The 17066-nt window shown below is 51.1% G+C and overlaps 2 protein-coding genes across 2 annotated transcripts in view; one reads left to right on the top strand and one right to left on the bottom strand.

The window, feature by feature from the left end:
- LOC146764352 (uncharacterized) overlaps nt 1–5696 on the top strand; it is a 70152-nt gene extending 64456 nt beyond the window's left edge. Inside the window, exon 2 of the mRNA XM_085565270.1 lies at nt 4925–5696. Within this exon, the coding sequence (XP_085421396.1) occupies nt 4925–5525 (601 nt within the window). The 3' untranslated portion in view covers nt 5526–5696. The remainder of the gene's footprint in view (nt 1–4924) is intronic.
- LOC144246964 (uncharacterized) overlaps nt 1–17066 on the bottom strand; it is a 712254-nt gene that overhangs the window by 223860 nt on the left and 471328 nt on the right. The window lies entirely within an intron of this gene.

Raw genomic sequence — 17066 nt, 5'->3', positions numbered from 1 at the left:
GGGAGAGATTGCACCAGAGACAGGATTCTGGCCACAGACTGCTTTAAATGTACATCCCTTATCTCCACCCTGCACTAGGTGGAGAATTCCCAGGGTAAGGAATTCCCAAGATCAATTCCATGGGAGATTGAATTGAATATCTGGCCTGGGTCTGGCTCTTCTTCTTGCCCAAGACAATGGCAAAAGCTGTACCCATGGCATCCTGGTTTTTATCCCCAGCTTCCAGAGGTGTTTCCTTAGTTCCCTATTCATTCTTTCTACCCAGCCTGAGCTGTGGGGGTGCCAGGGGTTCTGGAGGTCCCATTGTATTCCTAAAGCTGAAATAACCCCCTGAAGGATTTTTCCTGTAAAATGAGTTCTACTGTCTGATTCTATTGCTTCCACAATCCCTTTTATTGGAATTATTTCTTTTAGAAATACCTTAATAAGTGATCCAGTGGTTGCTGAAGAAGTCAGAATTGATTTTGCCCCCTTTTAGCTGACATGGTGTTACCAGAAGCTATTGAAGCCTTCCTGCTCAGGGCATTTCAGTGCCAGGCTCTTACAAGCACACACAGCTCTGTGGGTTTGTCCTGCGCTTTGTCTAATTCCCCTTCCTTCCTGTGAAAAACACCATTCACTTTTGTTAAAATTTTAGAACTTTATTAGTAAGAAAATAGTCATAAAAATTAGGACAATAAGAGACAATAAATGTAAACAATTATGGAGTCCGGTTGCCTGGCACTCCACCAAATAGCACACCTTGCTTATAAAGGATTACCCCTTAAAAGCAATGGCCTATTGCATATTCATATATCTCATACAAGATTCAAACATTCCTTTCAAACCAGGGTGTTTCTGCTTAATTTTAGATTCCCCCCCATGTTGTACATCAGCCTTCTTGGTTCCTGGAAGTCTGAGCTTTTCTGCAAAGGAGGCAATGATTCTTTTCTGGGGTTCCAATTGTCTGTTGCTGTGATCTCTATCCAGCATCAATAATGCAAAGAATTTCTTGATTATCTTTTCCATTCCTTGAGCTAGTTACAAAAAGTATCTTATGTCACATAGTTTCTATTTTAATCGCATGATATAGGCTAAAAACTGTATGTAGCACACTACTTAAAAGAGATTAATACAGCACTGCTTAAAAGAGATTACTAGGACACAACTTTCCAACATAACACATATAGTATTCATTTTAATATTTGCAATGAGCCAATCATATAATATGCATTTTTCATTCTTCCCTCCCTTGGAATAGGGTGTTGCTTCTAGACAACACTTGTGCTGGTTGCTTCAAAGTACTTTGAAGAGGCTCCATATCTAATTTTCCCCATTTCCCTGAGGCTGCCCACACTTCTGGGTTCACTTCAGCATAGGCCTTGCCAGACATATGACACAAAGGTAAAACAGAACTAGCCTCTGTGTCAGCTTTTATAATGTTAATTTGCATTCCCAGTTTAGCGATCAAATCCCTTCCCTGTAAACTATAGTCACAATTAGGAGCAGGTAAAAATTCTTGCATTTCAAACCCTTTCCCACATATGCTAGAAGTGGTTGAATAAAGCCACTCCTCTTTCCTACTTCTCCCCTGAATACTCAAAGACATTTTTAGCAGTTGTCCCGCTTAGGTGTAAGATTCCGAGTGGATGGAGAGGCCCCTGTGTCCATCAGGAGAGGCCTCCTCTGGATGCAGACCCAGCCTGAATGTTCTCCAGGGCTCCAGTGTGGTGGGTCCCCGGTGGGATGGGAGCTCAGAGAGCCCTGACAATCCATGTCCATGCAGGGGTGGACTTGCTGCTGCTGAGGGTGCTGCTGTCTGTGCTTGCAGTGTCCTTGTGGGCTGCAGCTGGAGCCCTGACTCCTTCCCAGGGGCTGTTTGGGTGGGCTCTGCCCTGGCCAGGAGGGCAATGCCTCTGCCAGGTGCTTGTGGCCGACCCCGTCATGCCCTGGGTGCTGGGGCCCCCTTGGGCCCTGGGGTTGATCCCTCAGGGGCTGTGGGAACTCTGCCATGGCCTTTGCCTTCAGCTTGGCCTTTTGCTCATCCCTTCTTGCCTTCAGCTGCTGTGCCTTTGTGCCCAAGTGCTGCAGGACTTCTTGTGCCACTCCTGCAGCCCCGGTCACTGCCTGTGGGTGCTCATCCTCTGAGAGCTGCTGAGCTTTCTGCAAAACCTTTCCTTTCTGCAGGGACCCAAAGCAAATCCTGAACAGCAAATCCTGATCCTTCCATGTGCACTCTGCATTTCCCAGCTGTTCCTTTGTTTTCCCCGTTGTGCTCAGGGTCCCTGCCCAGCCCGTGTGGCAGAGCCGGTGCCTGTCCTGCCGCAGTGTCCAAAGGCGGCCCCCCCGGCGGGCAGGGCCGGCAGCTCCCCGGGGCCGGGCAGCGGCCGGGGCGTCCCGCAGCCTCCTGGGGGCCGGGGGCCACTGCCGGCCCTGCCCGGGGCTGGTGGGGTCAGGCAGCGCCCGGCGCTGAGCCCCGGCTGCCCCACAGCCCCGGCCCGGCCCCGCAGCTCCCCACAGGCCCCAGCCCGTGCTCCCGGTGCCGCACCTCTGCGCCCGGTGCTGCCGCTGCCACCGCAGAGAAACCCCTGGCATCCTGACCTCCTGCTTTTCCTCTCCTGCGAATTGAAAGTATGAGATGGTAAATTCTGAGAAAAAACGGTGCTAGAAAAGAAACCAATCCTGAGTATTTTTCTGTTCATCCTCTTTGCCATCATCCTTTTTCTTATTACACAGATTCCTCCTGCTGCTTCTTGCCTGAACCATATTGCTGCACACTCCCCTTCACCTGATCCCTTCCCAGCACACCAACACCATCCATCCCCTTGCTGTACAAATCCCTTCTCCACTTCCTTCATTCCCCCACTGGTTGTCCATGTCCTTAATTACCTCTGGGGGAATGTGCAGACTACCTCAACATTCTCCCAAGGGACCCTTCAGAGACATTTTGGGATCATCATCCCTTTGGCCAGGCCCCTCCCTGGCTTTCCCTTTTCTCCCCTCCATGGGTGCCCTGCCATGTTCACTCCCCGAGGATCCCAGGGCACTCACTGATGAGATTTTCAGTGCTCTCTCCCTGCTGACTCTTCACAGACCCCCTGATGTGTCACTCGTCTGTCTCCTGGTCACTCCCGGGTCCCCAATCAATCCCCGGTGCTGCCGCCAGCCAAGGGAGCCGATCACCCAAAGTGGGTGAGGCACCTTCAGCTGCACTCCCTGCCCGCCGCCCCGGAGGGTGGAAGGAATTCGGGATGAACCCCAGGGTGTGTGGAAAAATTGACATCAGCAGAGAATTCTGTCCACAAAGCAGATGGAGGAATCCTGTAAAAGTAATTTCATTCCTAAGAAAAGGGAGAGGCCATGGGACATTCAGGCCATGGGATCTCGCCAATTGTTGGAGGACACCGTCTCATTTTCATCCAAATTTTCCCAGCTGCATCTCCCTTTCCCTTTCTGTGTTGGCTGAAATACTTGAGAGCTACAGACTTCTCAATCCACCTACTACTTACCCCTTTCATATGCACCCCACTTTTGTATAGCAGATGATATTCATGGCTCTGTTAAGGCTTTGTTGTTCTTCTCCAAGTTAATGAATTTAGCAAGACCTTGGCTGACATTTTCGGAAACCAATGGATTCTCCTGTCACACCCTTATGTACAATTCTCTAGCCCTATCTCCGAGTAGATTCACAGCATCTGTTTGTAAAGACACTTTCCTGTTGTTCCTTTCATGGGTCCCCCGTTTGTGGGACATCCCCCCTGGAGCAGGGTGTCCCCTCTGTGCTGCAGCCCCAGGGCTCGGGCAGAGCTCAGCCAATCAGAGCCCGCGGCGCTGATGACTCACCAGTTGCCAGGCAGACTCGCAGCTCCCCGCGTTCCCCACCTGGACCCACCTGCGCCCCCCCCTCGGCCCCATGGCCCCGCGAGGGGAATTTGGGGAGGTGGGAGTGGGGCAGCGCCAAGGCCGGGCCCCCCTGCGCTGTCCTGGCGGGAGCGGCTGCAGTGGGGACCGAGTGCGGGCGGGAGCGGCCGAGAGCCCAGCGCTGCCCCAGCCCGACCTGCCCCAGCTCCATCCCTGCCCCTGCGCTGGGATGCTGTGGGTGTGGGGGGAAGAGGGAGCCGGCAGTGGGTGCTGGGCCTGGAGGCAGGAGGAGAAGGGAAGGAGAAGCAGGCTTGAGGAACAAAATGGTCAAAAGATGCAGGTGGCAGGAGAGGGTGGGATTGTGCAGGAGAAGGAGGAATAGCAGGAGGAAGAGGAGTGTGAGGAAGAGCAGAGACACAGAAGGAGGAGGAGGAGCAGAAAGAGGAAGCAGCAGAAGGTTCCACCCCTCCCTGTGTCTGCAGCCTCCCCCCAGCCCAGGAGTGCTGCTCCCTCCACATGCAGCAGGTGACTGTGGAAGTGGATCCACGATTTTCACGGGGTGAATCTTGGTGTTTCTGAGCTTGCTTGGGCTAAATGTTGGTGCTTTGGTTTTATGTGGCAGCTGAATCTTTATCTTTTGGAGGAGGTTTTTCCTGAGTTGTGATGTTTAGGGAGTTTTTGATTTGTGTCTTGGAAGTTTGCAGTATTTTTGGGCTGAATCTTGGTGTTTTGGAGGTTCTTACAGACACAAGATTCCCAATGACTTCCTGAGATAAACTTGGGCAAGGAGGAACCTCCATTCCAAGGTGCTCTCCTCTTGTTTTTTCCCCAAACCAGGATTTATCATACCCAGGGTGTGCCTGGATGGAGGAGGAAAAGCCCCAGAGATGCTGCAGGAGGAGGAGCTGCAAACCCAGCCCAGGGAGCTGCGGGGAGGAAAGAGCCCCCTGAGCCAGGAAGGCGGGCGGAGATCCAGGCAGAGCTCGGAGCTGGTGGAGAAGCCTCATGGCAGGGAGAAGCCCCACAAGTGCTTGGAATGTGGGAAGGGTTTCAGCTGGAGCTACCACCTGATCGAGCACCAGAGGATCCACACTGGGGAGAGGCCCTACGAGTGTGGGGAGTGTGGGAAGAGGTTTCGGACCAGATCCCATCTCCTCAGTCATGAGCGGATTCACACAGAGGAGAGGCCCTACCGCTGCCCCGACTGCGGGAAGGGCTTCAAGGACAACTCCAACCTCACCATGCACCGGCGCATCCACACCGGGGAGAGGCCCTACGAGTGTGGGAAATGTGGGAAGGGCTTCAAAGACATGTCTGGCCTGATGGTGCACCAGGTGATCCACACTGGGGAACGGCCCTATGAGTGCTTGGAATGTGGGAAGAGCTTTGGGCGGAGCTCACACCTGAGAAGACACCAGGGCATCCACACTGGGGAGAGGCCCTACGAGTGTCCCCAGTGTGGGAAGAGGTTTCATACCAGCTCCAATCTCCTCCTCCATGAGCGGAGTCACACAGAGGAGAGGCCCTACCGCTGCCCCGACTGCGGGAAGGGCTTCAAGCACAACTCCAACCTCACCGTGCACCAGCGCATCCACACCGGGGAGAGGCCCTACGAGTGTGGGAAGTGTGGGAAGAGCTTCTCCAGGAGCTCTCACTTGACCCAGCACCAACGGAGGCACCAGTAAGGGAAGCCCTGTGAGTGCCCCGAGTGAGGGAAGAGCTTGGAGTGAGGGAAGAGAGTGAGGGAAGAGCTTGGTGTGCTGCTGCAGCTCCATCCCCCATGGGAGGATCCGGGCTGGATGATCCCCAGTGACCCCCGTTGGGCAGAGCCCTGGTGTCCCTGTATGGGGAATAAAACAGAGAGTAAAGTAATGGAGCTGATAAAGGGGCCCGATATCTGAGGTCTGACTGAGCAGAAACTGTGGGAGACACAGACACAGTTTCAGTCTCCCTGGGCAAGAAGACTGACCAAGCAACATGGTGTGAGACTTTGTGATAAGATAAATGCTCCCAGGTTACTGGATGTCACCAAGAATGTGTAACCAATGGGAAATTGTTACCAAAAACAGAGCCCTCTATAAGCACCATACAAGTCAATCCCTGTATAAACACCTGGTACACTCAATAAAATTGGCTTTGCTCTAAACTCGGATGTCCCCGTCTCTCCATGGTGGATAACCCTGTTGTGGGTGATCCCCGTTGGGTGGGGGAAGGTGCTGGAGGGATTTCTTTCCCTTCTCCTGGTGCTGCCGTGGTTTGGTTGGTAATAAATTCCCTCCCTGTGCCCAGGCTGGGTCTGTTGTCCCCGTGCCGGTGCTCGGGGCGGGATCTCTCCCGTTCCTTCTCTGCACTGCCGGGCCTCTCCTCAGCCAATGAGAGAACGCGGTGGAGAAGAGTCAGCCAATGAGAGCGAGCGGGGCTGATGACTCACCAGTTGCCGGGCAGACCCGCAGCAGGCAGTGTTCCCCACCTGGACCCGCCCTCCCTGCCCAGGGCCGGCCCCGCCGTGGGGTCCCCCCAAGTCCCTCCCCAGTGCCCCCAGGAACTGGGCTGGGTTTAACTGGGAAGCTTTACTGGGAACACTGGGAGCAGGGGGCAGGGCCAGAGTGACAGCAGGGCTGGGGGGACACTCGACCCCCCCAAAATCAGCGTGGGGATAGAGCTGGGAAGGTCCTGGCTCGGCCCGAGGCCACGGGGAGCAGCTGCGGCCGCCGGCGTCTCAGGAGCTCTGTGGGCAGAGAAAGGGGGGTGACATCGGGCTGGCGGCCCCGGGGAGCACACACATTCCAGAGGAGGGGGGACACGACACACGGGACCCCCCAGACATTCTTGCGCAGGTAGAACCCGATCCCCAGTGCCAGCAAGACAGAGCCCAACTCGGGTGTCTCCAGTTCCTGTCAGCATCTTGCTGCGGCAGCATCCAGCAGCATCTCTGGGTGGTCCGCAGGGGTCAGGATCTCCCAAAAACTCTCACAGACACCCTGGCCCCTCCAAGCACCCTCCAGGTCACTCCCAGCCCACTTAGGATCCCCTGAAACCTCCCTCTTGATCCCTTCCTGACCTCCCCTGGACCCACCAAAGCCCCTCCTGTCACTCACAGGATCCCACAGCCTCCTTATAGTCACCCCCACTGTCCCAGGACCCCCAAATCCTCTCCCAGTCTCTTCCCAATGCCCACCAGGACCCTCAGAACCCCATCCCACCCTCCCCAGTATCCTTCAAACCCCTTCTTAGCCCTTCCAAACCCCCAACCTCATCTCCCAGTTGAAACCAGGCTCTCTCCAACTCCCTCCCAGTTGCTCCCAGCACATCCCAGTGGCTCTCGCAGCGCCCCCAGTTCCTCCCCCATACCCCAGTTCCGGCTCACAGGTTGTTCCAGGCTGATGTTGTTGGCAGGTGAAGGTGAGCCCGGCCCGGGTTGGGGTTTCCAGCAGCACCAGGAGCTGGTGGGTCCAGTCCCCGTTGGGGACCACGTTGGTCGCCACCACAGAGAGCTCCTGCTGGCCCTGGAACCACCTCAGCTGGATGGGAGCAGGCGGCCGGGGCCGGGCCAGGAGCTCGAGGGCAGCAGAGAGATGGACACGCTGGGGGGCACTGGGAGAGAGTGGGTGTAATAAATACAAAGGTCATTGTTCATCAAAATGAGTGTTAAAGGAGACAAGAATTTGAACTGAGTAGGGAATGCAACTAGCATAGAAGACTGTATATCTAATTATATACAAGTTTCGTTTTAGGCCAAGGACAATCTGCAAGGAAGATGAGGAGCCTTCATTCCTGCGACCTCCAAAGGCAGAAAAAAAGACCCCCAGCGACCAATTGCACCCGTGCAGAGTGCATCGAGAGAAAATACGTCAACTGGGACGTATAAAACCAAAAAGGTCAAAAGGGGAAGGTGCTCCGTGGCAGAGCAGAGGCTCCCCGGCTGCCCCGCGCTGTTCTTTTGCTTAATACCGCTTGCTTACTAAATTCTTGTTAATTGATTTATCTATAATTAGCCTCCCCAGTTGAATTTGTCCGTAACAAATTTGGTGCCGTGACTCGGGTAAGGGCGACCGGGTGGGAATTCCTAATCAGGGAGGCGCCCCGCTGCCTCTGCAGCGGCCCTGGTGCAGGCTTTTCCTTCCCAGACCCTTACCGACGAACCCAAATTCGGTATTGAGCACAAGGGATACCGGTAACCCCGTAATCTTTGTGCACGAAGCCGGGCGAAGACGCAGGACAGCGTGAGTATAAAAGTGGGGATCCGCTGGGTTGGGCTGGGATCCCAGGACATAACGCGTGAGACGTCCTTGTAGGACGAGGCACGGGCAGAGCTCTGAGTAGTGCGGTTTGCAGAGCCCGCGAGGGGCTGGGCACCAACAGGGGCCGCGAGTGTGTGTGTGCCTGAAGGTGTCCTGGGAGATGGGACAGAGGAAAAGCAAGCCCTCTGCTTCCATGGGGACGGGGACCCCGGTAACGCTTCCCCAGATCCCCCCTGACAGTCCGTTAGGTCTAATGATAAAATCTTGGGATGAATATCCTTCAAGGAAAGGGAAGGCTAGGGCAAAAATGATACATTATTGTATAAAAGAATGGGGAGGAAAACACATCTGTAGTGATAATTTGTTTTGGCCAGTGGTTGGAAACTTCAAGGTCTGGATTTACCAGGCATTAAACATTTATGTAAACTCTAGAGAACCTTTTGATATGGAAGAGAGCAAGTATGCTGCTCTCTGGATAGTGGGGGAAACAGGAGCAAAACCTTTTGCCTTAAGCACCCAGGGAGGGAAAAAGAAAAATAAAAAGCCTGAGGAAGTTCCAACTGCACCCCCTCTACCATACATACCTCCTCCTCCTCCACCCCCACCAGCACCACCCACAGTCTACCCCGATTTAGATCAAGGGGGAGATTTTGATAACCAAGAGGTAGAAATCCCAGAGCCGGTCCCTGAGGAAAATCGCTGTGTTACTCGTAGTCTAACAAGGGGGGAAAGAGAAAGGGAAGGGCAAGCTCTATATCCATGAAGGGAAGTAGCTTTGGGAATGATCCCTAACCCCAGTGCTGGTCAGCAGGGACAACCAACCCAAATTCTGGGAATAGGTTATGTGGAGGTACCTCTCAGGAGATGTGAGGGAGTTCAAGAAAGAAATGGGAGCATATGGGCCAAATCTTAAAGGAATTTTCTGACCCTATAGCCTGGGACATCCCATGTGAGCAAATTCAGAATCCAGCTGAGGTGGCAAAGTACCTGAAATATAAATGCCATGATAAGTCTAAGGAGAAAAAGATCATTGCAGCAAGCTGGGCCCTGGCATGTGCTTATCACACCCTGCTAGATATTGTAGGGCAGCAGACAGAGGAAGGGGGGCAGGGAGATAAATCAGCAGCGATCCCAGTCACTCAGGCTGCAGCCAACAGCCCCGGCTGGAAGCCAGCAGCTAAACCAGACAGTGAGCCTGAGCCAGCAGCTAAACCAGACAGTGAGCCTGAGCCAGCAGCTAAACCAGACAGTGAGCCTAAGCCAGCAACTAAACCAGACAGTGAGCCTAAGCCAGCAGCTAAACCAGACTGTGAGCCTCAACTAGTGGCTGTTGCTATGAGCACAATGGGCCAATGATGCCTCAGGCCATCAGGGCAGAGATGCCACCTACAAGTGGGCACGAGACCGAGGGGTGGATCTAACCATGGACAGTATTTCTCAGGTGATCCATGACTGTGAGACCTGTGCTGCCATCAAACAGGCCAAGCGGGTGAAGCCCCTGTGGTATGGTGGGCGGGGGTCCAAGTACAAGTATGGGGAGGCCTGGCAGATTGACCACATCACACTGCCCCAGACACGCCAAGGCAAGAACTACGTGCTCACCATGGTAAAAGCCACCACAGGATGGTTGGAAAGCTACCGTGTGTCTCATGCTACAGCCCGTAACACCATCCTGGGCCTTGAAAAGCAGGTCCTTTGTAGGCATGGTACCCCTAGGAGGATTGAGTCAGACCATGGGACTCATTTCAAGAACAGCCTTATCAACACCTGGGCTAGGGAACATGGCATTGAGTGGGTGCACCACATCCCCTACCATGCACCAGCTGCAGGCAAAGTGGAGAGGCACAATGGACTGTTAAAAACCACCTTAAAAGCATTGGGTGAGGGATCTTTCAAAAATTGGGAGCAACATTTAGCAAAGGCCACCTGGTTAGTTAACAGCCGAGGTTCCACCAGTCGAGCAGGTCCTGCCCAGTCTGAGCCCCTGAATATAGTAGATGGAGATAAAGTCCCAGTGGCACATGCCAGAGGTTTGTTAGGATATCAGTGTGGATCAATTCTGTCTCGAGTACAGACAAACCCATTTGTGGGATTGTCTTTGCTCAGGGACCAGGTTGTACATGGTGGATAATGCAGAGAGATGGAACAACACGATGTGTACCTCAGGGGGATCTGATTGTGGGGTGAGACTCATGTGCAAATATCACTGTTTGCTGGATGTTACTGCCAGTGTCTGTACATGAAAACACACAGACATGAGACAGAAGGAAATGTGTAAGTGTCAAAGGTTTGAGCAAGTGAAATAGAAGGAAATGTGTAAGTGTCAAAGGTTTGAGTAAATGAAAGAAGTTTTTACTTGATGAAGTTTATACATGATGTTGAAGATATGGAGATAAGGGGTGGAATGTCCGAGGGTGATGTTATGGTGTTTGTATCTCCAATCGTGGGTTCTGTTCATGTTTGATATTCTGTTCTGTGCTCTCAGAACTGACTCTGAAAGTGAAGGTTTGTTTTGCCTTGTTATCAGCCGGCTCACCTCCCCCCATGGTCTGCTGTCTAGAAGAGGCCAGTGCTGGCTGGCTTGCTTTGCTTTCCTTGGTGGCTTTTGCTTGCTTTGCTTTGCTTTTTTTGCTTGCTTCTGCTTTTGCCTTTTCTTCCTAGTTAGTTTAGCTGAGCAGTCCAGTTCTTTCCCTGGACTGTTTCTTTTCCCTTTCCCTTTCCTGAATACCATCCAACCTGCTCTGGACTGGGACCTGGGAACCCCGAGGAGCACCGGGAGCCTGCGCTCTGTGATCTGCAGCAGCCATCCCCAGTGCCCAGAACAATCCCCAGTGCCCAGACCCGGGCGACCACCCCCAGGAGAGACTTTCTGGATTTGTCATCTCTGCAGAGTGGTGAGAGTTTTGTTGTCATCTGGTGTTGTTCATTCTTTTAGTGCTGGGAAGGGTTTTGTTTGTTAAATAAACAGGTTCTTTTCCACTTCTCTCAGAAAATTCTTCCCGAATCAGGTGGGTGGGGAGGGGCCATGGGGGTTTGTTTTCTGGGGGCTCCTTCCAGAGGTTTTTCTCCCAAATTTGCCCTAAACTAGGACAAATATTTTGCTGCCCATTTCGTGTCTGGAGAGAGTGAAAAAAAAAAACAACCTGTTCTAATCATATTTTGGTTCCAATTACTTTGTGTTAGTATGGAGCAGTTACTGGCTATGTTGTTTGAATTCATAGTGTCTTTTAGAGTGCAGGCCTGTATGTGTTTCTGGTCCCTAGGGTTTTTTGAGATCTTAATCCCTCTATGGTCCCTAGGTTTATTTTCTTATTCAGGAATTGCTCCGGTATTGTCCCTAATATGTAGTTTTTGTAGTAGAAGGGCACTGACCAGAATATCCATTGGGCTGGGCTTGGGTGTCATGGCTTTCAGGGGTTTATGAAGGTGCTGAAGTCTGTTCCAGGAATGCATGGCTCATGGTCATGGTTGTGCAGCCAGTTTGTTAGAGGGGAAGCAGGGGTTGAGGCTTTTCAGCCGTTGCTTTCCTTCTTCTCCTCTGAATCTCTAAGCTCCCTATTAGAGAATGTTCCATTTCCCCTGACTGTTAAAGAGACCATCTTTAATGTGTTTAATCTGGTAAGCTTTCTCTCTACAGTCTGCAGTCTCTCTAGAATGAGGGCTGAGATTTCTAGGGGGGCTGAAGAGACCCCTGACCCAGGAGTAGACCCAGGTGTGAGAAATCCTGAGTGGTGTGGGAAATGGGGGGCGCGGGAATTGGCACATAGACCGTTTCCCCACATTCAAATAGATTTTACTGATTTGCCTAAAGTAGGAAGGTATAAACACTTATTGGTGATAATAGATCACTTGACTCACTTTGTAGAGGCATTCCCTACCTCCAGGGCAACTACACAAACAGTAGTAAAAATACTATTAGAAGAGATAATCCCCCGCTATGAACTAGCAGAAGTAATAGACTCAGACAGAGGGCCACACTTTGCCTCCAAAATAATTAAAGAAATAGTTACAGCTCTAGGAACAAACTGGCAATATCATACACCCTGGCATCCACAAAGCTCAGGTAAAGTGAAAAGGGTAAATGGGAAAATTAAGAAACAACTAACTAAATTGATGTATAAAACACAATCATCCTGGGTAAAAATGTTTGCCTTTAGCCTTGTTAAATATAAGAACTCAGCCCAGAACCGATATTGGAATTTCTCCATTTGAAATGCTTTATGGGATGCCTTATGACATGGATTCTCCTACAGATCACCCTGAAATAAGTAATCAACAAATTAACCAATCTGTCATGCAAGTTGTGAAGGCTCGGGAAGGGCTTAGAAGAGCCGAGTTACTAGTGTAACAACCTCGTTTAGACCTAGCAATCCATAATATAAATCCAGGTGATAAGGTGTTAATAAGAAACCTAGAAAGAAACCTCACTAACCCCACACTGGGAAGCCCCCTGTGTTGTTTTACTCACTACAGAAACTGCAGTCAGACCCGCCGAGAAGGGGTGGACCCATGCGAGCCGAATAAAGGGAGCGATTCCTGCTGCTGCCCAAGAGCCCTGGAGAATAACCAGCCAGCCCGGGGACCTTAAGGTCACATTTAAATGGACTGAATGGACTCAGTAAGAATTGTACCAACCAGCTGGTAGAGTGAGATATTGGACTATGGATATCCTATAACTAATGATTTTAGAGTATATTGTACAAATAAGGATTGTGGTTGTTACCCTTTTGTATGCTATATTTGTAAAATTTGCAGGAACGGTGGTGGGTCCATAGTTATAGAGACACTCCTCCTAGGGGTATTTGTAAAGGTGTTATCAGTTAGAAAGAGAACTGACAGAGTCAGTCCTAAGGATTGGAGAAGAGAACGGGACCCTACCAAGGGAATCCCAAGAGTGGTGGGAGGTGTTTACTAAGGGGGCCAGACCTGAAAATTGTTGTTTCCACTCCATTGAATCAATTCCCCTAATTGTTCAAATTATCAAAGGGAATTGCTGGAAAACTTTACCTGGGATTCAGTGTGACTCACCACAAGTGAAGGATAAAAGCTGGGAATCATTCAAAAAGAGGCAACAAAAGCAGAGTTTGGGTCCTCCTGAAGAATATCCTTGCTCCGAGAAGATGGTGCGCCTCGCGGCCCGGAGTAACCAAGTCGGCGAGTGAGGCAGAGGGATGAGAAGCGGTGGAGGAAAGAGCCCTCAAATGGGACAATTCAAAGTATTTCAAGAACTGCCTCAAGGATACTGATCTCCCAAGGGTAAAGGTGAGCCCGGCAATAACATGTCAAAACAACCACTGGGAATGGGGAGATAATGACAATCAAACCCTGGGGCAGTTTGGACTCCACCCTTGCTGGCAAATCCTGTTCATATTAGTTATATGTTGTACCTGGCCTGGTCAAGGGGACTATGCACACCAGCCATTTAATTGGACTCTGACCAAAATAGACCAAGGGAAAGTTGTTAAGCATAATGCCACCACTGTAGCTCCCATTTTTTTGTTACTAACAAAGACTTGGTAAACTCTATGTGGGGATGGAGTAAACCTGAACTCCAGGCTACCTATTGGTGTCCTAGTTCCAATCCTGGGAGGAGATATTGTCATTATCCTGGGGAATATCTGTGTGGGTATTGGGGCTGTGAAACCATAGCAACTGCCTTGGCTGTCACCCATCCAGATAAACTTTTAAAGGTCTCATGGTACCCTGAGGGGTGCAAAACTCCGGGGTATGGCACTCAAGGAGAAAATCTGTATGAGGGGGATTGCAGGTCCTGTAATATTGTTGTTACTATGTTTAACTTTCAGACCTTACATTTTCAATAAAATCATAGACATTGTAAAAGGAAGACTAGAGGCAGCTCATCTAACACTTATTAGAGATAGGTAGGAAACATTGCCCAGGGACTTAGAAGTAGATGAAACCCTGGTCTTAAGCTACCATGAATTAAAGTGTTTTAATGAACAAATTGGTAAAGAGAAAAAGGGGGTACTGTAATAAATAAAAAGGTCTTTGTTCATCAAAACGAGCGATATAGGAGATAAGAATTTGAACTGAGTAGGGAATGCAACTAGCCTAGAAAACTGTGTAACTAATTATATACAAGTTTAGTTTTAGGCCAGGGACAATCTGCAATGAAGATGAGGAGCCTTCATTCCTATGACCACCAAGGGCAGAAAAAAAGACCCCCCCAGGAACCAATTGCACCGGCGCAGAGTGCATCGAGAGAAAATACGTCAACCGAAAAAGAAAGGGATTATAAAACCAAAAAGGTCAAAGGGGGAAGGTGCTCCGTGGCAGAGCAGAGGCTTCCTGGCCACCCAGCGCTGTTCTTTTGCTTAATACTGCTTGCTTAATAAATTCTTGTTAATTGATTTATCTATAATTAGCCTCCCCAATTGAATTTGTCCATAACACCCCTGGCCCAGCAGCAGGGGACAGGGGGCACGGCCTGTCCCCCTGGCCCAGCAGCAGCCCCGTGCCCTGCCCAAGGCGCTCCCAGCAGGGGCTGGGCCCCAGAGGCAGGGGCAGACCCCAGTCCCAGGGCAGCGTTTCTGCCCCGTCCCCTGTCCAGCCCAGCCTGCCCCGTGTGCGCAGTGACCGCTGGCACGGGCTGCCCTGGACACTGTGACCTGCTGGGGACACTGAGAGCTGCCCCGCTGTGACACTGCCCTTGGGATTGCACAGGCACCAAACAAACCCCAGCCAGCACCTCCCCGTGTCATGTCCCAGGCACCGGAGAGCATCAGAGCCAGCCCCGCTCCTGGTGATGTCCCAGGTACCGGGGCACATCCCAGCCCCGCTCCTGGTGATGTCCCAGGCACCAGAGCACATCCCAGCCCCGCTCCTGGTGATGTCCCAGGTACCAGGGCACATCCCAGCCCCGCTCCTGGTGATGTCCCAGGCGCCAGGGCACATCCCAGCCCCGCTCCTGGTGATGTCCCAGGCACCAGAGCACATCCCAGCCCCGCTCCTGGTGATGTCCCAGGTACCAGGGCACATCCCAGCCCCGCTCCTGGTGATGTCCCAGGCGCCAGGGCACATCCCAGCCCCGCTCCTGGTGATGTCCCAGGCCCCACAAGTGTCCCAGTTGTGGAAAGAGCTCATCACACAGCTCAGCCTTGACCCTAAACCAGCAGAGGCACCACGTAGGGGAGCCCTGCGAGTGCCCCAGTGTGGGAAGAGCTCCGTGCGCTGCTCCAGCTCCATCCCCCACGGGAGGATCCGTGCTGGATGATCCCCAGTGAGCCCCGGTGGGCAGAGCCCCGGTGACCCGTGGTGCTGCTGATCCATGTTGGGAAGACACCTGGCTGGGGGGCTCCACATCCTCCTGGCTCCCTGTGGCCTGGATTTTCTTTTCATTTCTCTTTGCCCTTTCAAAACTCTTAAAAGCAGGTAAAAATAAAGATGTTGAGCTAAGACAAGGATGGGGACATGGGAGGGGTCTTGCAGGGGATGTGGAGGATGCTGGGTTTGAGGGACTTGAGGGTTCCTGGGAGGGACCTGGGGGTTGCTCAGGGCTTTGGGCACCCCAGGCTGAGCGGCTCCAGTTGCCCTGGGAGACCCTGGTGGAGGTTCTGGGCAGCTGGTCAAGGACCCCCTGCCCTGGAACTGTCCCCATGTGCCCCATCCCAATGCCTCGTCCCCCTGCAGCGGCTGCCCCATTCCTTACTCCCCTTCCATACTCCCCTGGCCCTGCCTGTTCCCGTGTCCCCCCTGTCCCGTTCCCATCCTGCTCCCATCCCAATCCAGACCCCATTCTTGATCCCTGCACCGTATTCCCTGTCCCTGTCCCCATTCCCAGTCCTATGCCCTGTCCCCATTCCCATTCCCTGTCCCCATTCCTGGTCCTTGTCCCCATTCCCTTTCTCCATTCCCATTCCCATTCCCTGTCCCCATTCCCATTCCCTGTACCCATTCCTGGTCCCTGTCCCCATTCCCATTCCCTGTCCCCATTCCCGGTGAGACATTAATTTTGAAGAATTAAGAATTTTAGGAAAGTTAAGATGATAGTTAAATTAGATGTTGCTGACTTATCGGAAGTAGATAAATGGGCTTTGTTCATAGTTAACAGTAGCTGGATCTTAGATAAGATATCCAGGATCTATTAACTCATTGCTTGCCAGCTTTATGTTTGGGTAGCTGTGCTTATCATGAGAAACAGGATGTGATCAACAGATTTCAGGGACACAAAAACAGTTGCAGACTTCCCATACTTTAGGAATCCATTAAGCACAGGGAAACGGCAAGGATTCATTTGTCATGTGTGCATGGGAAAGGCAGAAAGGTCAGAACGAGGAAGACTTATTTTACTTCTTCATTTTGGAGAACCTTCCCCAAAATGGACCCCCGAGTCATTTCAGGGAACAGAACCACACATGCTTAATTGCCTTTTTGCCAAATAGCATATGAAGTGGAGCAGAGGAAGTGACAGGGATATGAATATGCATTCATATTTTGTGTATTCAAGACTTCTGTAAATAAAAAAGCTTTCTGATACCTGTGATTTTTGCAGTGTGTATTAGGGAATTATCCCACGTACTGCCCGGCTGTCTCAATAAACATACACTTTCTAACTTTAAACTCTTAGAGAGTTTTTGTCTGTCTCAGTTGGAGATCGATATTAGATTTATATTCATATTTTAGTAAATCATTGTCTTAAAGAAGTCCTAGTATGTGTATTAACATGTCTTTTCTTAATATTCTAGTAATTATTCTTGCATTGCTTCAAGATAAACTGGTATGATTCAAAGAATATCCACTGAGGTACACATAGAACATGGATTTATCGTAAGCAAATTGCAGTTGCAAAGTTTTTTCACTGAATTCTGCCACTTGTCATAATTTTAAAAGTTAAAATTCAGCTTTTATTAAAGTCAATGACAAAATTTCTAACTTCTAACAAAGGGAAAAAAGTATATGGTTTGCACTAGATAAAATATAAATACAGAAAATGTCTCCCAACCAAGTTCCTTGCCCTGATCAAAA

Source organism: Lonchura striata, chromosome 35 (assembly GCF_050655825.1).
Source record: "Lonchura striata isolate lonStrDom1 chromosome 35, ASM5065582v1, whole genome shotgun sequence".
NCBI lineage: Eukaryota > Metazoa > Chordata > Aves > Passeriformes > Estrildidae > Lonchura > Lonchura striata.
Note: the sequence above shows the minus strand (reverse complement) of the source record. Positions and strands in the feature narration are given on the sequence as shown.